Source organism: Sorex araneus, chromosome 2 (assembly GCF_027595985.1).
Source record: "Sorex araneus isolate mSorAra2 chromosome 2, mSorAra2.pri, whole genome shotgun sequence".
Classification (NCBI taxonomy): Eukaryota; Metazoa; Chordata; class Mammalia; order Eulipotyphla; family Soricidae; genus Sorex; species Sorex araneus.
Genome location: NC_073303.1, coordinates 342,118,510 through 342,142,351, shown reverse-complemented (window position 1 = coordinate 342,142,351; position 23,842 = coordinate 342,118,510). Strand labels below are relative to the sequence as shown.

The 23,842-nt window shown below is 36.2% G+C and overlaps 1 protein-coding gene across 1 annotated transcript in view; it reads right to left on the bottom strand.

Annotated features, from left to right (window-relative positions):
• DSG3 (desmoglein 3) overlaps positions 1 to 16,190 on the bottom strand; it is a 31,327-nt gene extending 15,137 nt beyond the window's left edge. Inside the window, exons 1-8 of the mRNA XM_004606040.2 lie at positions 16,088 to 16,190; positions 7,027 to 7,062; positions 6,391 to 6,522; positions 5,124 to 5,279; positions 4,582 to 4,726; positions 2,808 to 2,974; positions 1,743 to 1,871; positions 557 to 742 (exon numbers count right to left, since the gene is read on the bottom strand). Coding sequence (XP_004606097.2) covers positions 557 to 742; positions 1,743 to 1,871; positions 2,808 to 2,974; positions 4,582 to 4,726; positions 5,124 to 5,279; positions 6,391 to 6,522; positions 7,027 to 7,062; positions 16,088 to 16,135 — 999 coding nt within the window. The 5' untranslated portion in view covers positions 16,136 to 16,190. The remainder of the gene's footprint in view (positions 1 to 556; positions 743 to 1,742; positions 1,872 to 2,807; positions 2,975 to 4,581; positions 4,727 to 5,123; positions 5,280 to 6,390; positions 6,523 to 7,026; positions 7,063 to 16,087) is intronic.
• Between the last annotated feature and the right edge of the window lie 7,652 nt (positions 16,191 to 23,842).

The following is a 23,842-nucleotide window of genomic DNA, read 5'->3' as shown; positions in this document are numbered from 1 at the left end:
CTGCTGTAGCCAAACATGCTAAATAGGAGTAAATCATTTACTCAGACACAAAATATTTAAATGTTTTTTTTTGAGGATGTAGTGAATTCATTTAAAACAAGATGATAAATTCAAAAGCCACACAATTCGAAGGAAGATAAAAGTATGCTTTTATCTTTCATTCAGTTGTAGAAAATAAATAAGTTAAGAAGTGTGTTTATTTCTTTCTTGTGTTTAAAGCAGTAACACCTCTAAGCATATGTGTACTATTAATGTGCAGGTGCTTACTAAAGGGAGTATGTAGCTTGGACGGAAAATATCAAAATGTTAAGAAAAACTGTTCTGACAAGAAGGTAGATCAATGGTCGAGTGATGCTTCACAGGTTTGAAGCTCTGGGTTTGGTTCTTACCTGCTCCCCTGTCTCCTAATAACAAACAAGGTTGTTTTTAGGAAATAAAACTGATGCTTTTAAAAAATAAACAGCTCCTATTTTATGTGTTTTCTAGAATAAAGTGATATTATTAGTAAATTTTACTTGTAGAAATGATAGGTTAATTTAGAAATATCAAACCTTACCTTCACCACCCTCAGGATGCCTTCATTCGTTCTGGGGTCAGTTTGAATCTCAAACCAATTCCCTTCATTTCCAGAGGTAAAGAAGTATTCTGCAAGCCAATTATCTGTGAATTCTTCATCCCAATCTGTTACTTGAAATCGAAGCAACTCGGAATTTAAAGTATTTTCCTCAATACGTGCAAAATACTAAAAAGGACAAAAACAGAATTTAATTTACTGTAACCGGTAAATTAAATTCCTGTAATAAATTATAATAAATAAAATTAAATAATAAATAAAATTACTGTAGCTTTTGGGTAGTTTTTGTAATAGTGTTAATGCTAATGGTTTTGATATACAAAGTTACTGAATCACCAAATGTCCAGGATTCTCCCCAATATCTTTATATCAGTTTTCATTTTTCTTTTCTGTCTCCTCTCCCTTTCCCCACAGCTTAATGATCTGAGTTTTGTAATCTAAGGTCAAGTTAGTGAATTTTCTATACAGACTGTTCCCTTGTTTTGATTCTTAATATACCACAGATGTGTAAGATGATCCAGTATTGAGAAAAAACACCTTAAGGCCCAACATCGTATTTTACAAAAAGGGATGACACTGACAAGGAATAATATTCATATTTATTCTCAAATTATGTATTGACTCCTTGATGATCATTAAAGTCTTATATTTTCTAGAAAAATTTTTGAAAAAAGTTCATGGAATGTAAATAAAAGGTTGAAAACAAATGCTAAATTAAAATGGAAATGTAACTAAATAAATGATGGTTGGAGGGATCACTCGGGATAGTAGATGCGTGTTGAAAATAGATTATGGACTAAACATGATGGCTGCTTGTTACCTGTATTGCAAACCATAGCACTCAAAAGAGAGAGTAAGAGGGATTGTGCCTGCTACAGAGGCAGGAGGTGGCAAGGGGTGGGGGTGGAGGGAGGGATACTGGGAACATTGGGGGTGGAGAATGGGCACTGGTGGAGGGATAGGTACTTACTTGAACATTGTTTGACTGAAACACAATCATGAAAGTCTGCAAGTCTGTAAATGTATCTCACAATGATTCATTAAAATAAAAAAATTAACATTAAAAACAAACAAAAATAATTGATCTAAAAGAATAAAATGACAATGTATAACTTAAAAATGTAGTTATTCTCAAATGTAGTTATTCTCAAAGAGTAAAAGAAATTACCTGTGATTCTTTGAACACTGGGAAATTATCATTGACGTCTTTCACTTTAATACTGCATTCACATTGACTTGATAACCCCTCGCCATCTCTATCAGCACCACTCACAACCAGATGATAGCTGCTAATTTGCTAAATTTGGAGAAACAAAGAAGATGGTTAATCTCGAGTGCCAAGAATATGAATAGCAGCTGCTTCCTTCCTATAGGAAAAGGGTGAAAACATTCAAGTTCTGGTTCATGCTTTGGAAGGATAATATAACTATCCACAGCCCTACACAACCTCTTCTTGTCTTGCAAGAAGAGGTTGTGTAGGGCTGTGGATAGTTAGAAGTATCTAATGGACTAGAAAAATTTTGCTTTTTTAATATGCTTTTCATGTCCAAAAAAATGCGTTTAGAGCAAAATCAGTTGAGAAATCCGATGCAGTGGTTGTAATGGAGACTCACTTATTCATGTCACTTGTCTGTCATTTGGGAAATCACTTGTATATAAATATTAGGGAGTCACACATAGCATATGTGATGATGTTGAGGTTGCTGGCGATGGTATTTGTGGTGATGGTATTTGTGGTGCCAATGCAGAAAAGACAGAAAGGGGATTCTTGCACATCATAAAAGTGGTGTAAAATTAAATACGGTGGGAGAAAATTTGTAACATCAGAAAAGGCTATATTCCAAATTGAAAATTTCTAGAAAGTGCATTTAGAGCACTTTTAAGAATCAGTGGCATTGCTTTCTTTTATGCAAATACTTTCTATTATTCTCTCACTTTAATTTCCATTTCTATTGCTAATGCTTGCTGTTTCAAGGCACAAATGATTGTGCAGGTGTCTAGCACATATTCCTACCAGCCTCAGAATTAAGACCACAACTCAAGACAATGCTAACAGGCTTAGAATTCAAGACCTCATCTATCACACTAGAATGCAAAAAATTTTCTTTGTCCACACTGAGTATTGGGAACCTCATTTTCTTTATCTTTCACTCTTATGCAAAAGCAGAATCAGCTCTTAGCTTCTTACAATTAAATCCTTTATTATTTAATGTTCCCAAAAGGCTTGCTTTACCTCTCGATCAAGAGAACTGGTCAAAGTATGGACTTCTCCAGTGTGTCTGCTTATGAGGAACATGGGTGTGGCTGAAGGCTCCTGAGAGATGATTTTGAAGGCAATCTTAGAATTCAAATGGTTTGGTTCATCAGCATCTGTGGCATTTAGGATCATCACCAGTGTGTCTAAGAATATGGAAGAAGTTAATTCAAGACTAGGCAAAGGTTAATATGTTCACATTCAGCACAATTTCATAGTTGTTTTTAAAGATTTTGATTTTTTTTAAAAAACTATCTTTGTGTTGGGGCTGTAGTGATATTACAGAGAGTAGGTCATTTGCCTTGCACATGGCCAATGTGGGTTGATTCCCAACACACAATATGATTCCCTGAGCCTACCAGGCAGAGGTGGTTCCTGAGCACAGAGCCAGGAGTAAGCCCTGAGCACCATCAGGTTTGGCCTAAAAACCAAAAAGAAAAAAAAACTGGGAGAAAAAATTAAAAAAATATATGCTAAAAAAAAGTCAAGTCACTAGAAATTTATCTTACTGTCTCTCTCAATGGGGATGGAGCAATAGCACAGCGGTAGGGTGTTTGCCTTGCACGTGGCCAACCCGGGTTCGATTCCTCTGCCCCTCTTGGAGAGCCCGGCAAGTTACCGAGAGTATCTTGTCTGCATGGTAGAGCCTGGCAAGCTACCCGTGGCATATTTGATATGCCAAAAACCAGTAACAAAGTCTCATGATGGAGACGTTACTGGTGCCCACAAGAACAAATCGATGAGCAATGGGATGACAGTGACATTCTCTCTCAATCAGGTAGAATCATGTTACCTTCTATAAAGTCCTTTGGTTCTTTTAAAATCTTGTTTGTTGGCTGTTTTTTTTTTTTTTGTCCATACCTGGTGATGCTCAGGGGGTACTTTTAGCTCTGCACTTAAGAATTACTTATGGCAGTGCACTGATGTGGAGATTGAACCCTGGTCAGTCATGTCTAAGGCAAACGCTCTACCGCTATGCTATTGCTCTAGACCCTGGTTCTCCTTAAATCTTGATCATATTGAGACTGAGATTATTTTTTTTCTTTCCATAAAGATGAGTAGTTTAATACTTTTCCCTTTACAACTAGATCAACTCCCTCTCGGAGAGCCCGGCAAGCTACCGAGAGTATAGAGCCCACTCAGCAGAGCCTGGCAAGCTACCCGTGTGTATTGGATATGCCAAAAACAATAACAATAAGTCTCCGAATGAGAGACGTTACTGGTGCCCACTCCAGCAAATCAATGAGCAACGGGATGACAGTGACAGTGAACTAGATCAACTAAGTAATGGGAATGTATTTCTGTCCCATATAATATAAAATGCCTAGTGAATGCATCCAGGCTATCTGAAATCTGAAATCACCTCTTTAATTTTGTTAGTGCTGAATATTCTGGTGAATTGTATATGTAGAAAAAGACAAACTGATTTGCTAGTAGGACCACTAACTAAACACAAAATGGCTGTGATAACTAGCTTAACTATTATTATAAAGGAAGATCCAGATCAATGATTTTTTAAAAATGCAAATCCACTGATTAGACTAAATAAACTAGTCTTTAAAAATGATGTGCTGGGACAGGAGAGGTAGTACAGTGGATAGGGCATGGAGCATCACCAGGAGTAATTCCTGTATGAAGAGCCAGGAGTAAGCCCTGAGCCTGGCCAGGTGTGGCCTTCAAACAGAACAAAAAAGATGTACTATTGTGATATTTGTATTTGAAAAAAAATTAAAAGTGGTATGTAAAGACTTACTTGTGGCACTGTTTTCTTCAACTTCACCCATGAATACTCTTTGGGAAAATACTGGAGGATTGTCATTGACATCTAAAATTTTGACTGTTAGTATAAGTGGTCTTTCTACAGCTTGCCCTTGGAAATTTTCAGCATGACATGTGATCTAGGAAAAGAAGGGAAATATTATTACTCTCTAAATGTTGTTTGCATACTTCGAAACCTGTCGAAACAGAGCATCTGTTGGCAAGTATAGAACTTTTCTGCAAGGAGGAAAAATAATGTAAATTGAGAAAGAAGAAAATCCCACCCTGTGCAGACCAGTTGAGCAGGTTGCCCCTTCCTGGCTGCTGGCGTTTCGGAGCCAGGTGAGGCTTGTACAAACTGAATGGTGGACCGCAGGGTTCATGCATGCATCCTCCTGCTTATTCCTTCAGGGGCACAAACATAAGTGTAGGTTTTTGTCGGAGGTTATTATTTGTTAATGGATTGGTGCATGAGCTGATCTTTCCTTTAACCAGGAGAGCAGTCCTTCTGAACTTGTGTGATTGTTGAAATCTTACCTGGAAGCTTGGGGTCTCTTCACGGTCGACGATGGACGTTATGTTAATTTCTCCAGTGTTCTTGTCAACAATGAATATCCCCAGAGGGGGTTGGTCAGCTCCCATTCCTGAAATTCGGTAGAAAACTTTCTGGGTTGCTTGGATATCGGAAGAAATCTGCGACCCGCAAATATTCAGAAGGTTAAGGTAGTCATTATTCAGGCCTTTCTCCACTTACTTCATACTCTTATCATCTGCTCACTTTACTCACTTTTTTCCTAATACTGTACTTTGCTCATCCTAGATACTGTTGCTTCTGTTGACATGATCTCTATCACTGTATCACTGTCATCCAGTTGCTCATGGATTTGCTTGAGCGGGCACCAGTAACGTCTCCATTGTGAGACTTGTTGTTACTGTTTTTGGGATATAGAATAGGCCACTGCTAGCTTGCCAGGCTCTGCAATGTGGGCGAGATACTCTTGGTAGTTTGCTCTCCAACAGGGACAGAGGAATCGAACCTGGGTTGGCCGTGTGCAAGGCAAATGCCCTACCGGCTGTGCTATCGCTCTTTCCTGACAACAACTATATACTTGAATTATTTGTCTTATAATATTTATTTGTGACCATTATGATGATATAAAATAGGTAAAAGTCCAGTACATTTAATATTGACAAAGTTATTTTTGAATGATCCCCTTTTAAACATATGGTTAGAAAAAAAATTAATTACAGTTTAATAGGTAGAGCTAAAGATAAAGGGTAGGGGTTGTATAGTCAAGTCAGAGTTAAGCTGTATATTAACATGATTTATTTTCTATTATAATTTATTTAACATAAAACATTTAAATAGCAAAAACAGCAAAATGAACCTGATATGGTTCACTAGAAAAATGAACCTGATTCAGTTAATCACCTGATATAGTTCATCACTCAGTTTTAATGTAAAACCTGGCCAATTTAATGTTTACTACAAATAATTTTTCTAATTGCCTTACTAATATATTTTTAGTTTGCTAAACAATGCACATAAATAAGATTTATTCATATAAGTAAAAGATTGACAACACTAAAATTGTTCCATAGTCTTTTTTATTTTTCTAGAAGCCATACATTCTTCATCTTGCTCTTTTTTCTGTTATTGTTATTATTGTATGTATATTTTTGTTGAAGTCACTAAGTTATTTGTTCTATTGACTTTCCAGTTTGTCTTTTGTTATTTGGAATTGACTTCTAATTTTATATTTATTTAATCCACTTATTTTAAAAACTCACACTACTGACTTACTTTTGCAATTGGGTTTCTTTTGGAGTTGTCTTCTCTTTCTCTGCAGGGTTTTGCAAATTTCACCCATTCACGTTTGTATCTTCTTTTGGCTTGGTGTACTGCGGTCTCATCTTCCTCTTGCTGTTCATTTATCTTACATAAAAGGGAATTTCATTTTAGTCACCACGATTAGTGGAAATGTTTGTCTTGAGTATTGATTACATACGTTTAGGTTGAAGAACTTTCTGCTTCAAGGTATTTAAGACTGTTATGTATGCACTTTATTCTACAGTATGTTCTTATATTTTGCTAAGTAAAAATGAAACACTGAGTAACAAAAATTGTTCTAAGGTTAATTTTTTAAATTTCAGTGCTCAGTTATTTTATATTTCTTTTATATATCCAACAATATATAATTTTCTCAGCACGTAGAACCATTTTAATGAAAACATATGCTTAATATGGGAAGAAAGGATGCATGAGCTAAATTACAACAATGACATTTATACATTGCTGATATGTAAATATTACTCGGTTAATTGTTACAGTTTAACTATTAATAATTATAGTTCCCATATTTTAAAATTAGATATTTATTTTAATAATATTAATTTTAAGTTAGACTATTTCGATAACAAAAAGTTTTCCATACTTTACCTCTATTTTCAGTTCTCCATGAACCACTATGACAACCTGTAGACGTGTAAACAAAGCCAAATTAAACATGAATTCTTCAAATAATTTCATAAACATATCCTTATTTTATTCTGTTGTTTTTACTACAGCTTTTTAAATTTTAAAAACTATTTAGAGAAGTCCTTGTTCTCAAGTCAAGTTGAGAGAAGTCAGATGTTCTCAATATAATTGTTTTTTGATTTTTTAATATTACTACAGAATGATAATGAAGAATTTATTGTACTTTGCAAAACTGACTGATAGCCATTGTATTATACAGACATTTATGAACTTGTTCTTCTATAAGCACATCTATTAGCTACAAAATCTGTTGCTTTGAGAAACAAAGGTGGCTACCATTGTGATAACCCTCAGAAAGTGTAAATATAGAGGATTACAAACTGGCATTCCTTACCTAATTTGTTCAAACACAATTTTGTGTTAGTTAGCTTCAATTATAGGAAAAGGGATTTAAATTTTTATTTATTTGTGCTTTGCTTTCTTAAAATTTTAAGGTAAGGCAACTTTAAAATGTGATGTATACAAGAGTAGGAAGGATGGAGTAAAATAAGTTGGTTTTGAGTATAGAACCAAAAAAAATGCTATTCCAAACACTCAGAGACATATATTTGCTAGTTTCTGCCATATTTTTTCAATTTAAATATTGAGCTTAGCTAGGAGTAGCTCAGTACTGGAGCACCTGCATCACATGTGTGAAGCCCTGTATTTGATCCTTCGCACCACACACTGGCAAAAATTTCATTTAATCCTTGTACTGATCTGGAAAAACAAATTAGGTGAGGAGAAATTAAAGTCAGAAAGTCTTGGGTCTTTTCTTTGTCAAGAGCACACAGAACCTTCATCTGTATTATTTTCTATCTTGTTTTCTACCTGGTGTAAAATTCTTTCTCCTTCACTCACTTGAATATTACTCATCCTTCCAGATCAATTTAAATTCCAAAAACCATCATAAAACTATCTTCACTGATATCTCCTTTTCTGAATTTGTACAACACTTATTCTGTACCATGCAATTTAGCCCATAGAATTTATCATGAGTTAGTTGTATATATATGTAATATATATATTTTATATGCATATATATAATATATTACATTGCCTGTCCCTTAGCAGATATTTTTCAATTGCTGACTCACTGACTGTGCAATCAAAGATAACATGGTAAGAAAGGACTAAAACTAAGCCAAAAGGAAAATCTAGAATGGTGTCTTCTTCATTTGGAGATTTACCTGCATTTTGTTCTGAGATCTATACTATTGACTCTCTCCCCTTTGGAAAAGCCCATGATCTCTCTTGAACACATAATTCTAGTTTTTTACATTTCCCTAAACAAAATGATTTTACTTTAAAAAGAAGACAAAATCTAGAATAATAATAGTAATAATTTTTATTGTAGAGTGTGTCTTTTACTATCCAAAGACTTTTATAATTGTTGCCCCACTTAATATTTCCAGTAGGCATCTGAAAGAGATTCTATTGTTATAATCCCTATACTGTGGATGAATAATTGGGACAATGGGAATCTAAGTGCTTTGTCCATTATACAGATCTAGTAGATCCAAGGTTTGAGCTTTAGTACATGATTCCAAAGTGCATACATCACATCTATTCTAGTCTAACAAAATTTGGTGTGAATAAATAGGAAACAAAAGGTAGTGGTGGAAAATAAAATTATATAGAGATCAGTTTAGAGTTCTATCTAGCCAAAGACTGAGGATACTCCTAAAATAAGGAAGAAGAATTGCACTGGTGACTTGAAGTGTAGTAATAAAGATATTGGTCTATAGTTGAACCAAAGGAGTAAATATAATAGGCCTAGGATGCCAGAACCCACCCATTCTAAATTTTAATAAAGACTCACTTTATTTCAAAGGATTAAATTAGTCCATGAAAAATAACACTTCTGTCATTATGACAGGCCTTCAAGTTTTAAGCAGTATTAGAAGGAGCAAAGCCCAGAGTAATTGTGCTATTCTTTTCTTAGTTCATGAGAAGAACTAAGGCGCAGGTAAGGGAGGGAGGAGCCAGACATGCCCCTTTACAGGAAAACTGGAGTCATCCAGGAAAAATGAATCATGCTTGTACTAGCCCCAGAGAGGATGATTCTTCTGCCAGACATCAAGGCATACAATTTCTGTTTTTCTGGAAAGCACAAGAAGGGTAGATCCTAAATTACGGAGAAGGAACACTTCAGACAAGTGTTTGTTGCTTTTTCAATCTTTTCATAGAATTAGCATTATTGAGAAGTTATCCTGTTGAAAACTTTACTCTTTTCCATCCTTTCTTTTAAAATCAGACCAATAAGTTTGTTCCTTAAGTTTTTTTTAAATTTTGAAATGTGATAATTTTTGTGTTTTTTGAAATATGGGATAATTAAAAATACTTCTGAATATTACAGTATTCTTTAGATTTTTGGAGCTAGAACCATAGGGGCAGGAGTTTAAGTACAGGTGCTCAAGGTGCTTACTTTGCATGCAGTCGACATGTTTCGATCCCTGGCACCGTATATGGTCTGCTAAACACTGCCAGGAGTGAGCATGGCTGCATATGGCTTCAAGCTCCAGCCCCACCAAATATAACCATAGTCTTACATTATTTAGATTAATATTTTTGTCAATTAGTACTTGTATCTGACTAATTTTTATTTGCTAATATAATTAATTTGAATATCTAATAAATATTTAAATAATTTCCTGAAAATTTAAATAAGTAAAGGACTCTCTTTGAGTGTGACTCAACTGGAATCAACAATGTATAGAGAGCATTCTTTGTTTTGAGAATTCCTACTCTTTTATTACCTGGTTATTTGATAATTTTGACTTCATATATATACATATATATGTATGAATATAGGCATATATACATACATATATATGAATATTGTGTGTGTGTGTGTCTGTGTGTGCGAGAAAAAGTTTTTTCATTCCAATGGAGATCAGGTCTTATTCCTGGTTTTATACCCAGGAGTTACTCCTGGTGGGGCTTGGAGTATGAAGGGTGGTGCTAGTATACAACTGGGTTTGATTGCATGCAAGGCAAGCAGCTTACCCATTTTACTATCTCTCTAGATCCTCATTTTATTATTATTACAATTTGTTTTGGGGGTCATACCCAGCAGTGCTCAGTGATTACTCTCATGTTAGTGCTTAGGACTTTTGGTGATGTTTAGTGAACCATATGCAGTGCTGGGATTGAATCCTGAGTGACTGCATTCAAGTTAAATGACCTACCTGCTATACTACTTTCCAGCCTTTATATATAATTTTTTTAAAAAAAGAACTGAAGTGGCATACTTTGGATTTTTTAATGAAAAATCAAGTGTACCAATAAATTAAATAAATGAGTCAGATAAATGATTAAATATGCATATCCTACTTGATAATTAAAATGTATGTAATAATATCCTTAATATGTACACTTAAGATGGTAGATACACAGGACAGTTTGAGAATATGGGTGTGAAAAAAAACCACATGTAGTAACAACTACTATTTTACCTAAGTTAGCTAGAACTTTGTTTAGAGCTGCTTCAGTTTTGCAGTGGGGACACACAGAGCAACTGACTTTGCATTAGATCTAGAGAGCTACCCAGTGGTTCAGGCTATGCCCATATTGCTCATCTCCAGACTGGGATAAGAATGGATCATACCCACTTCCTAACTTATAAGTCAAACAAATGAGATAATTCAACGTTTTAGACATAATTTTGTAAAAATTAGTAACTTTTAAGGAAAAAGTATTATATGGTCATGATTTTGTGGTTGGTCAGGAACAATGAGAAATAATGTTTAATTTTAAAAGCCATAGATTTTCTATTGCATATGTACAATTCGGTAAAATTAGTTTTTATCTTTGATTACATAACTGTATATATTTATATGCATATCGATATTATTAGAGATTGTAAACATCAGGACATTCTAATTAACATATTTTCTGAGTCAAATCTCCTAATTCGATCAAAGGATGTGTGGCTAATTACTTGAAAATTATGTAATTTGGTTTAATGTAATTTTCAATAAAAAACAAAGTAAAAATTATTTGTAAAGTTAAACACTGTGTCATGATAAAGATATTAAGAAAAATGAATACCTACAGATATTTCAGACATTTCAGAATATTCATTTTAAATGCTGTATAAGGTGCAGTCATATGTAATAAGAGGACATTGAACATTAGATCCTGATGCCTTTAGTTTAAATTCTAGTACCACCATGCATAAACTGAATAACTTGAGTACATTGGTTAATATTTCAATTTTTTTTTTGGCCAGAGCAATACAGCAGGTAGTATGTTTGCCTTGCACACAGCTGACCTGAGTTCAATTCCTGGCATCCATCTCATATGCTGTTTTGAGCACTGCCAAGAGTGATCCCTGAATATGGAGTCAAGAGTAAGCCCTGAGCACTGCTGGGTGTGGCTAAAAAATCAAAACATTTTTTTCCAGTTTTTTAAATCCATAAAGTAGAGATAATATATCTATTTACTTTTTAGGGATTTAATAGGATTAAATAAATTAATAGATGCAAAGCACATATATGACCTTTAACCAAAAATAAGTCTTTAATAAGTGATAATCACCTTTATTGCAAACTTAAGTAAAAAGTTATGAAATAGCCAGTTTTATATGAAGTGACCTCTTACTAATCATGTCAAAACATATCTGACTTTCACTCTTGAACAAAAGAAATAGCAGGAACTTGTACATGCCCCCATGTACAAGTACGTAGACTTTATCTTGTACAAGTCTGGAAGGCACCATTCACAATATAGTTTATGTGATGGAATCTCCTGGAGTTGTATACTATACAGCTTGGCTGCCTGCTTGGTGGCCCTACCAGAAAGACGTGCATATTAGGCAGATACAGTTATTCATAGTGTAATTATGGATAGTAACCAGTTGTCCGTGCAATATTCTTATGATGAACTTCCCAAAACAAGCCATCACTCACCTTAGGCTACCAGATTGACTCTTAACCGGAAAGGAAGTGCCAAAGGCCAAGAGGTTTATGAGAAACATCATGGGCATTGAGTGTTCTAGCTCCAAATGAAAACTGGTTTCTGGTCTTAAGTAAGTGGGAGTGGTAATTGGTTGAAGTAATTACATCTTTCCCGACTTCTGCCCGTCAGGCAGGACCGGTGAGAATCACTGGCAAGAATCTTCTGACTTTAGAACTTTTTATTTTTTGGAAAGATTCAGGATGAAATTTATTCTCATATATTTATTAGAATGGGAAACAAGATTATTCCAATAATCAAGAGGAGAAATAATATCTTAAATATTTTCTCTTTAAAATTTGGGCCATTTAACCTATACTTTGTTTCCTAAGCTTGTATTTTCGTTGTTCTGTAGTTGAAGATATGCTATACTTAGAACATATTCTAGTCAGAACTTGATATTTAAAATTACTTGATGTTTTTCCTCCAGCATTACCACTACTCACTAGAGGGCATTGTGTTTAAAATATTTTGATCCGAAACATCTTTATTGGTATTTTTTAGTGGGTAATTTTTACTCACTAATGTAGTAACACGAAAGTAAAGAGCTATTTCCCAGACACTAATAAGATTTTTTTATAAGAAAAATTGTATGTAAGAATTTGTGGACTACAAAATACTGAACAGTGGTCTTACTAGAAGATAAGCATTGCTTTCATATGGTTAAATATCTGAAGAAAAGCCTTTTGAACCACAAATCCCCAAAGTATTTACTTTGTATGGTGTGAAGTGAGTCAGTGAGTTCCTGAAACTGGTATTATTACATTTTCCCTTAGTAATAAAGAGGTGTTCCTTCCTCCCATGTAAGCAATATAGATGACTGAAGATTAAAATATTTGTCTAAAACTCCAAGTCTGAAAAGACAATATTTTCCAGTACTTATTAATATGTTCATTCAAAATATATTTTTATTGTCAGTATTCAGAAAATATTACATCTTTTTTTGTGATGTGTTATTTTGCTCAAGATAAATGTAAGTCCTCTCCTGACTTATCAGAATTACCGTTGGCTGTTATATAAAATACTAGGTAGAAAATTATGAAGATTTATCTCATGAATAAAACATTACAAATGAAAACAATTAGTCTCACAGAGAAGTTTATATTTTTCTTTTTTTTAAATTTTATTTTATTGAATCACCGTGAGATAGTTACAAGCTTTCATGTTTGGTTACAATCTCACAATGATCAAACACCCACACCTCCACCGGTGCACATTCCCCACCAGAAGTTTATATTTTTTGGGAAACTTGTTTTGCACACTAGCTTGGGTCATTGCTGGTCATTAGTCTCATCAATTAGGCAAGGGTCTATGATGATTCTTATTTGACAGTTGAGAAAACAAGGCCTGGAGTTAGATAATAGTATAGTCATTGACTGAAGCTTATGACTTTATCTCAATGCTCTCAGCAACCCTAGTATGGTCGTAGGATGGTGGAGTTAATTACAAATCTCCAAAAATATCTTCAACTTTCAGACTCACCCTTCAGCAACAAAATATGTTCATTCCTGCTCAACAGTTGCTTTCACTCCCTCTCCCTCTTCGCCACACTATTTTGAAACAGAGTCACTTCCCACTTTTAGGTTTCCATTTGCCTTCACAGAATGCACCTTTTACTCTGCCCCTCTCTGTCTTTCCAGCGCTTGTCCAGACTCTCTTCCGCAATTCCAGCCACACTAAGGTGTCTATTGACCTTAGACAAATGCCATAATTGGGCTTGCCTTTGCTTGTGCTAGTCTGGCAACTGAAGCTATTGCCCTGTGGTCCATCTAGATGCATCAGGAAGGCAGCTTAAATCTCACCCAGTTCAGGAGCCTCACTGTGGACTGATATGGACCTTCATGCGTTCATTGTAACCAGCACTGTCCAATAGAAATCTGAGAACCACAAATATGAGCCACATAATTTTAAGCTTTTGAATAGTAGTAATATTAGCACTGTAGCACTGTCACTGTCATCCCATTGTTCATTGATTTGCTCTAGCGAGCACCAGTAAGGTCTCCATTGTGAAACTTGTTACTGTTTTTGGCATATCGAATACGCCACAGTAGCTTGACAGGCTCTGCCGTGCGGGTGGGATTCTCTTGGTAGCTTGCCAGGCTCTCCGAGAGGGATGGAGGAATTGAACCTGGGTCAGCCGCGTGCAAGGCAAATGCCCTACCCGCTGTGCTATCGCTCCAGTTCAGTAGTAATATTAAATAAGATAAAATTAATTTTAGCAACGTTTTAGTAGAATATATCCAAAATATTATTTCAATATGAAATTACGATGAACTTATAAATAAAATTTAATAATTTTATATGTATTTTTAATGGAGTTTTCAAAATGCTATGTATGTTTTATACTTAACAATATTTTATTCAGATCAACTACATTTCTGGTGGTTAATAACCATATGTGGTTAGTGGCTACTGTATTGGACTGAGAATCTTGGGAGCACTCAGTTTATTATCAATAAAATCACATTGTTTAAGTTTATATGTGTATAAATATGTGCGTGTGAAATTTAGGAGGATAGGAGGAAACTGTCTTCTATTTTAGTTTTCTCGTGACTAGCATTAAGGCATCACTGTGAACATGGATGATTATAGTATAGAGAGATCCCATTCAAACATTGTTTTGTCCAGGTTTTAAACAACTGTGAATCCTCTGTAAGAAAAAGATTATAACAGGAATTGGAGAAGAAAGATGAATACATAGCCCTCAGTATAGTGTTCCTGTAAACACTGTAGAACCAGAGAGGTAATGGAGAATGTTCTCTATGTCAGAGCTGTGAAAAGACCTCTGTCAGGCATTCGGGGGTCTAGTGCTTGGACTCATGGCTCTGCTCTCTTCTGATACTTCCTGTTACACATCCCCTACTTCCTGAGTTAGTCACTTATGTGACTGAACAGACTGAGTGCCAAAACAACATTTTTGTACCAAAACTACCATTTGGAAAGTTGGGAGAATGAAACAATCATCACAAATATCTCTGGTATTATTGCCTCAGATACGTTCATTAGATATCCAAAATGATGAGTTTTCTTTTCCGAATAGGAATAGACTCAAAAAGAAGAATGACCCAGTGTTCAACTGGACCAGTGTCTTCAGAGAGAAGGCTTGGAAACTCTGGTTTCCCAGGCAGATGTATTCTAAATCTGGACACCTTTAAGTTTCTGGAAGTTCTTTTTTGAAGATTTCTGAAGTCTAATTTTATTTTCATGAGAAATTTAGGTAAACGGATGCTAAGACCACCGTAGCTTAATACTGATAGAGTTGGGAATTAGGAGTCTTTAAAATATTTGTTTTGATATATTTTAATACATGTTTGTCGTTATTCTTCATTGAAAGAGCATAGTTAAGGGAGAAACCAGTTTGTAACATTCAGGCTGGCACTTAGTTTTTCGGATGCTGTTTCTCTTTCAGATAACATATAAAACATTTCTAATTACCAAAAGTATTACCTTCCCGAGAAAAGGACTTATAAAATATCATATTTTTTTAGCCCCAAACTGTTGGCTATGTTTTTCACATAAAGATTGAACATAAATTATTTTCTTAACAACCCCACGATGCCTACAGAGTCCAACGTTGCTTTGATTTTAACTCAACTGCCTACTCCACAAACATGTCGGGTATCAAGACTGGGCATGCTTAGTTCATAGCCATATGCTTAAGAGATATGTAAACCCCGAAAACAGGCCTGCTTCTCTTTTATGTGCTTTAGTTTGAGTATTAGAAAGAAAAATAAAAGCACTACTTTGAAGAAAGAGAAGTTGTGGACAAAGAAACTGAGATCAGGGTTGTTTAATCCGCTAATTACATGCTAAATTCTGACTTTCAAATTAATTTTTCTATGTAAAATACAATATTTGTAAAACAGCAAAGGAAAGAAATAGGTTCTCTTTACAGTCTCATTTAAAATTATTTACACTGCATTCTTTTTAACATGTAGAAGATAGGTTTCGAGAATCAAATATATTTTCAAACAAGAAAGAAAAGAGAAAGTTTATAATTGTTAGGGAAAAAAAAAGGACTTACCAATAAAATAGTCAAAGCTCCCGTGGTTCTAAAGAGGGACCCAGCCATTATTTCTGAATTTCCTGGTGACAAAATTCAAGGGTGCAGCTACTGCAGTGCTTCCTTCTGTGTGCATGCAGAGTCTAAGAAGGCAGCTTCGGGAGCTGCAGATGGCCTGTTATGTGGTTCCTCCCCTCCCTAAACCCAGCACTGGTTTCACCAGAAATGCTTGCATCACTTTTGCTCCCAGGTAAAAACTTAGACACACCTCAATTCCTAAAGCAATGAAATCCTTTGTTGGAGGCTGAAAGAGAAGTTCACAGGCTAAAGACAAAGTTTAATAGGAAGGCACCAGATGAATAATAAATTAATCATGGTGTGGCAGTACAGAAGCTAGCCCTGACTATACCGAGAAAGAATCTAGTTGGCTTCTTCTCATGGTTCCAATTAAAACTGAAAAACAAAGCAAAACATAGAGAAAAAAATCTGCAAAGTTAACTTGTGGAGGAGGATTTATTTTTGCACTGAATGTATGGGTAGATCAGGGAAATATAAGTATAATATATTGTATTGAAAATTATCATACATATATATAGTCTCTTGCCCCTGCGCCTGGCTGTCTTCCCCAGGGCCTCTCGGAAGGGGTGGGCTTCAGTTTCCTTCCCTGCCCTGAGTAGAGCTCCCGCACTCGAAGACCTCCAGAGCCTAGCCACAGCCATGCTCAAGGCCCCTCTCCACATGTTCAGACGAGCCACACGCATGAAGGAACCGGCAGAGGAACCCAGGTGTGTGGGACTTGGGGCTGAGATCTCCAAGCCTGCTCGGATCGGGACTGGGCCTCTTCTGCACAGATTCCTCATTTTCCAGTAGCTAGGCGGTCACACTCAGGAACTGCCTCTGGCACCCTGTAATCCCACCAACGGCCAACATCCAGAGACTATAAAACCAAGCTCCCGGAACGAGACAACTTATAGCCTAGTTCTCCCTCTGGGAGAAACTGGCAAGCTACCGAGAGTTTTCTGCCCACATGGGAGAGTCTCGCAAACTCCCCATGGTGTATTCATGTGCCAAAACCAGTAACAATGATAGATCTCATTCCCTGACCCGAAAGAGCTTCCAATGAGGCACCATTGGAAAGGATGAGTAAAGAGAGGCTTCTAAAATCTCAGAACTAGGAAGAATGGAGATGATACTGAAACCACTCAAGAAATTCAACGATCAAAGGGATGATGATGATGATGATGATGATGATGATGATGATATATTGTGTAGTACAGCAGGTAGGGCATTTGCCTTGCATGCGGCAGACCTGGGTTCGATTCCTCCGCCCCTCTTAGAGAGCCCGGCAAGCTACCAAGAGTATCCTGCCTACACGGCAGAGCCTGGCAAGCTATCCCTGGCATATGGATATGCCAAAAACAGTAACAACATGTCTCACAATGGAGACATTACTGGTGCCCACTCGAGCAAACTGATGAGCAACGGGATGACAGTGATACAATGATATATTTTTAAACCTTTTTTTTTTTTTAAAAATCTTTTTGGGTCACACCCAGTGATGCACAGGGCTTACTCCTGACTTTGCACTCAGGAATTACTCATGGTGATGCTTGAGGGGCCATATGAGATGCTGGGTATCGAACCCGGTTGGCGCGTGCAAGTCAAATGCCTACCTGCTGTATATTGCTCCAGCCCCAATGATCATGTATTTTATCCAAAGAAAGAAACTTTGGACTATTAGTGCAGACTTTGAATAAAAACAATTAGAATAAAATTGGAATAAGTATTATATGGCACCATGGATATTTAGAATATGCAAATAATGCATTGCAAAGTGAGATCTTTGATAATAATTAGATAACATCTGTCATTGTATCACTATATCACTGTCATCCCATTGCTCATCGATTTGCTTGAGCGGGCACCCATAACGTCTCCATTATGAGACTTGCTGTTACTGTTTTTTGGCATATTGAATATGCCAAGGGTAACTTGCTGGGCAATCTGAGAGGGATGGAGGAATCGAACCTGGTCTTACCCTCTGTATTATCGCTCCAAAATAACATCTACTTTATTTCATTTTCATTTGTAAGTTTTTCTTGGGGTGGGGTTCCTAAGCAATTTTCAGGAGGCCTGGTGCCACTTCTACTGTTACTTGGCCAAATAGGATGGTTCCATGCTCAGCCTATTGATGCAAAGCAGCTGAGGCCCAGAGGCACCAACGTTCCCCAAAGCCACGCCCAGTCCTTGGTTAGTGCTGCTGGCTTTGCAGTGCCAGGGATTAAACTGTGGATCTCCTGAGCTGTCTACCTGGCCCTAATTTATATGCTGGAAAGAAAGTATCTGTTGCCTTGTAAGAGCCAACTTTGTGGCCAAACACCCAACCCCCCTTCCAATTCCATCAGCCAGTGTTCCCTGGCACATACTGATATACTTCTGAACGGTTAGATCCCGGGTTAGCACATGGGGGCAAAATGCCAACACCATTTTAGTTTGCTCACTAGAACGAAAAGCAGTCTCAAGTGTTCCAGAATATTAAACAAGGTTTTGTAGAACAATTTAATCTTTTTTAAGTGCTTATGCCTTTTTAAGTATTTATGTCCTTGAAGTTTTTTATTTTTAGGGAAATCATCAGTCACAGAGTATTTTAGGCGGAAAGAAGTTTGTAGTCTAGTTGCTGGGTAAAAATATTTGTAGGCAACATACTTGTTTTTCTTTTTAAAGATGGCAACAATATATAACAAATTGACCACTTTAACTTTTTTTTGGGGGGGGGGATTGCTTTTGGGCCAACTTGGCAGTGCTCAGGGCTCTCTCCTTGCTCTGGCTCAGGGATCACTTCTGGCTGGCTCAGGCAGATGCTGGGATCAAACCCGTTTCAGCTTTGTGCAAGGCAAGTGCTCTACCCAGTGTACTATTGATCCGGTCCAACTTGAACTATTTTTTAGCATACAGCTGAGTGGAGTTAAGTATACAGAAGCAGTATTGAGCAGAATTGAGTAGTCGGGAAGAAACCAGGTAGCCTCAAAGGCAAAAATATTTGCTAACATAAAATGGTCACTTTATTTATTTTCAGAAAACATTTGCTGAACTTGAGACAAATCTGATGAGTGCTAATAACTTAAATCTGTCTCCGTTAAAAAAATTTCTAAAAATCAGATTTGTCGTTCTTTATAGAACTCCATCTAAATACCTTAATGCAGATTTTATGCACTTTGTGATTAGAATCAGAAAGTGAATAAGTTTTATTTTCACATGGAATGACTGAAATACAAAGTATTTTCTGAAATAGTGACTGGACTAGATATTAAGTATGACGATATAGAAACTGGAACAAGTATTATTGGATTTATTACTGATTTGTATCATGCGGAATTCAGTGATCAAAATTTTGGTTATTTTTTTTGAATTTACTATTTGAATTTGTTTAACTGATGAGAGTTTTGGGTTGATGTGTGCATGCATATATTGGTACTTTTTCTGTGTAAATATAATGAGAGGAAATACATATGTGGACAAAAAAGTAGAAGGGATTGCTCTAATATGCTAGACCTTATGTTCTATTTGGCTCCATTTTATTTAATTTTCTTTATTATAAAATTTTGGTATTGTCAATATGTTCATTTTAGAATTAAAAAGAAAATTGTGAAATAGTATGAGAGCAAAATTTTATGAATAATATCTTAAACAGGGAAAAAAGGAACATAAGAATGTAATGAATTTTCAGACATATTCTTTTCCATCATTTAATATCTTGCAATTCTTTAAAATATTATTGTGCTACAATGAGATATCATCTCACACCACAGAGACTGGCCCACATCCCCAAAAACAAAAGCAACCGGTGTTGGTGTGGATGTGGGGAGAAAGGGACTCTCCTTCACTGCTGGTGGGAATGCCGACTGGTTCAGCCCTTTTGGAAAACAATATGGACGATTCTCAAAAAGTTAGAAATTGAGCTCCCATTTGACCCAGCAATACCGCTCCTGGGAATATATCCCGGAGAGGCAAAAAGGTATAGTAGAGATGACATCTGCATTTCCATGTTCATTGCCGCTCTGTTCACAATAGCCACAATATGGAAAAAACCAGAGTGCCCGAAAACAGATGATTGGCTAAAGAAACTCTGGTATATTTACACAATGGAATACTATGTAGCTGTCAGGAAACATGAAGTCATGAAATTTGCTTACAAGTGGATCAACATGGAAAGTATCATGTTGAGTGAAATGAGTCAGAAAGAAAGAGACAGACATAGAAAGATTGCACTCATATGTGGAATATAATGTAACTGTGAAGTACAAGTTGGCAACAATGAAACTTCTGGCAGATATCTCTCTGGACTTAGTTACTAAAATACTAAATTACAGAAACCCAAAACTGAGAGGCCGCTAAGTGTGGTCACTCGACCTCATACTTCTTCATCCTCAGCAATGGAAAACAAATTATCTAATGCTTCCTTTTCAGCAGGTCTGACTTTAGGGGAGAGACTCTCCAAACACTAATAGTGAGTTTTGTTGACATATTGTATGCAATCAAAGTGAAAGTAAAGTGAAATTTATTAGTTACACAGGCGGGGGGGGGCTTAGGGTGGGGGGGCTAGGGGCGTGGGGGGGTTTGGGTGTGAGGGGGCGGGGTGGAGCTATACTGGGATTCTTGGTGGAATATGAGCACTGGTGAAGGGATGGGCATTCGAGCATTGTATAACTGAGATTTAAACCTGAAAACTTTGTAACTTTGTAACTTTCCACAATAAAAAATTAAAAAAAAATATTATTGTGCTAAAGACAATCTTGAAAATTGCAAGCCATAATCTCTGATAGTTCTGGGTGTACCCACAAGTTGAGTTGTCGATTAAATTCTAGATATGGGGCAGGAGCAATAGTATAACAGGCAGAGTGCTTGCCTGGCACATGGCCAACCCAGGTTTGATCTCTGACATCCCGTATGGTCCCCAAGCACCGCCAAAAATAATTACTGAGCATGGAGCTAGAAGTAAGTCTTGAGAACTACTGAGTGTGACCCAAAAAGGAAACAAAAAAATTCTAGATATGATCTGATTTTATCTACTTTACCTTGAAAATTTTCATTAATTATAATTAAAATGTTAATTATTATACCATCTTTTCTCCTTCTTGAACACAGGTAAGGATTTAGTTGCTATTTATATTTTCTATTTGAAATACTAAGGACTCTTTACTGGATCATTGGTATATAAAGGGTGTGTGCACCCTTGATAGGATAAAAATAGCATTTGTTCTGATGCAGCCTGGCTACATAGACTCGTCCTAGGGAGGACTGTGGAAAGTGGTGACAAATCCTGCTCTGCATTCTCTAGGCAGAGCTCTCGATTCTTTCCAGGTGTCCTTATCAGTGCTCGAAACAAATACTTGCTTCTCTTTTAAAGAAGGAGGACTGGTCTATAGTTTACTTGGAAGCACTCTAAACAAAATTGGATGGAACATGTAATTTGGAATATGGAACTTTTAATTTTAACATGTAATATGGAACTTATAATTTTATGGTATATTAGTCTAAGTTTTTTTTTTTTAAAGTCACGATGCCCTATTTGTACCATAATCTGAGCTTTGTTCATGATCTCTTTTCTACCTCAAATACTGTTATATCTCTAACAATTTAAATATTAAGTGCCTAAATAAAATGCAACCTGAAATTTAAAAAAAAGGAAAAAGAAGGAGAACTGAAAATAATAGAATATTCCTGTGATGGGAACATAGTTCACTTAGAGCCTGGCAAGCTACCTGTGGCGTATTCGATATGCCAAAAACAGTAACAATAAGTCTCACAATGAGAGACGTTACTGGTGCCCGCTCGAACAAATCGATGAGCAACGGGATGACAGTGACAGTGTGATAGTGAGTACATTTTCATAGTGATTTTGGCATTAAGCAGTGCATTCACATCTATTTCATTTATGTTTGTGAACAAACTTAAAGAAATGCAGATTTTCTGGTGTTTTTTACTAAGTGTCTGTTACTTTTTTAGATTATGACTTTGGAAACCTAAACCCAATTTGAAACTGGGTTTTACTTGAGAAATTAAGTGAGGATAATAAAACTGATAATAATGATTATTAATGAGGAGCTTCAGAGCATATTGTGCTTCAATTGAGGTACCATCTTGAAAATATTTCTGAGTTGGAAAGTAGATACAATATATCACAGGTTTTAAAATCTAAAGTTCCCAGAAATTGGCATAAGCATGAAAGCATCAAGAATAAATTGCTATTCACATGGGCAGTGGTTTTCGGCTTCCCCTGATGTTTCTCATGCTTGTTATCTATGGCAGTGCTATAATTCATCAGACAGAGAATGTTACTGAGATTTTGCTTTCATTGGTTTATGTTTGTTTAGACTGGCAACATGTATGTAGTTTATCTTGTGTGCAGACAGTACTACTTATTTTTTTGCTTTTTGGGTCACAACCAGCAATGCTCAGGTGTTACTTCTGACTCTGCACTCAGGAATTACTCCTGGCAGTGCGTGGGGGACCAGATGGGATGCCGGGGATTGAACCCAGGTCGGCTTCGTGCAAGGCAAATGCCTACCTGCTGTACTACTGCTCAGGTCCCACAGTACTACTGTTAAATATTTTACTGTTCACATATGTTTCAAATCCATGATTTAAGATACTTGTTCCACAAATCATACATTAACAAGATACATGATATGTATTATTTTACATACACACTTATTGTTGTTCGAGGTAATGGAAACACACACCTCTTCCATTAGAATTATCTCCTGATCATATTCAGAAATGTCAGAGAAGGTAATAAGTGTTGCATTTGCTGAAACAATTTGCACTTTAGTAATTCATAGAAAGCTATTAATCTAGTTTCCTATTAGAAGGAAGTATTTCATATTTCTGAAATTCCTAGAATTATTTGGTTTAAAAGATATTTGTACTTTTTATTCATATATTGATTCAGTTCTAATTTTCAGAAGGCTAAATATGTCTGAATGTACACTCAAGACTTATTATTGTTATTATTATTATTAACTTAAGTTGTGAACCAGAGTCAATGTTTCTGCTTTGATTCAATTACTTACTTGTGAGAATATTTTTATAAAGCGATAAACAGTGTGAAGGAAACTTATCAAATAAATCCTCAACTAATTTTTTTTTTAGGAAAAGCTTTTCTTTGGTGCATATGATTTGTGGGAGTTAAAATCGAAAAGATGGGATCTAGTTACAAAATACTTTTGAATTCATCAGTTTCCCATTCTCTGCACTTCTACACAGCCACATTCCTAACATCCTTTGTGCGGACTATGCAATGGCCTGAGATTCCTCTTGAACCTAAATTGCCTTCTGCCCAATGTATCACTCTTTCAACAACCTAAATGCTATTTTTAAACTGGTTCAGGCTTCCAGTGTCCCTGGTGCAGAATCCAAGTTGCTTGATGCGGCTTACAGGGACCCGCCTTCGATCAGATACCCCGTCCCTTTCCTCTGTCTGTGCGTTCGCTCTTTAGAGAGCCTCACTCCCTTTCTGCTTCAGATCTCTGCTCAGTTTCTCTTCCTTCTGACTGGCTTTTCATTGGAGGGTAGCTCGTACAGCCTTCTAAGAGATGGCTTACATTCCACTCTGTATCTTGAGTATTTTCTTCTCCGTTGTTATTTTTTTCTCAGTCACCCCAATTTACTTCCTGTGCTAATGCTTGGTATCATGTATTATTTATTTCATAGCACAGCGGTAGGGCATTTACCTTGCATGCGGCAGACCCAGGTTCAATTCCTCTGCCCCTCTCG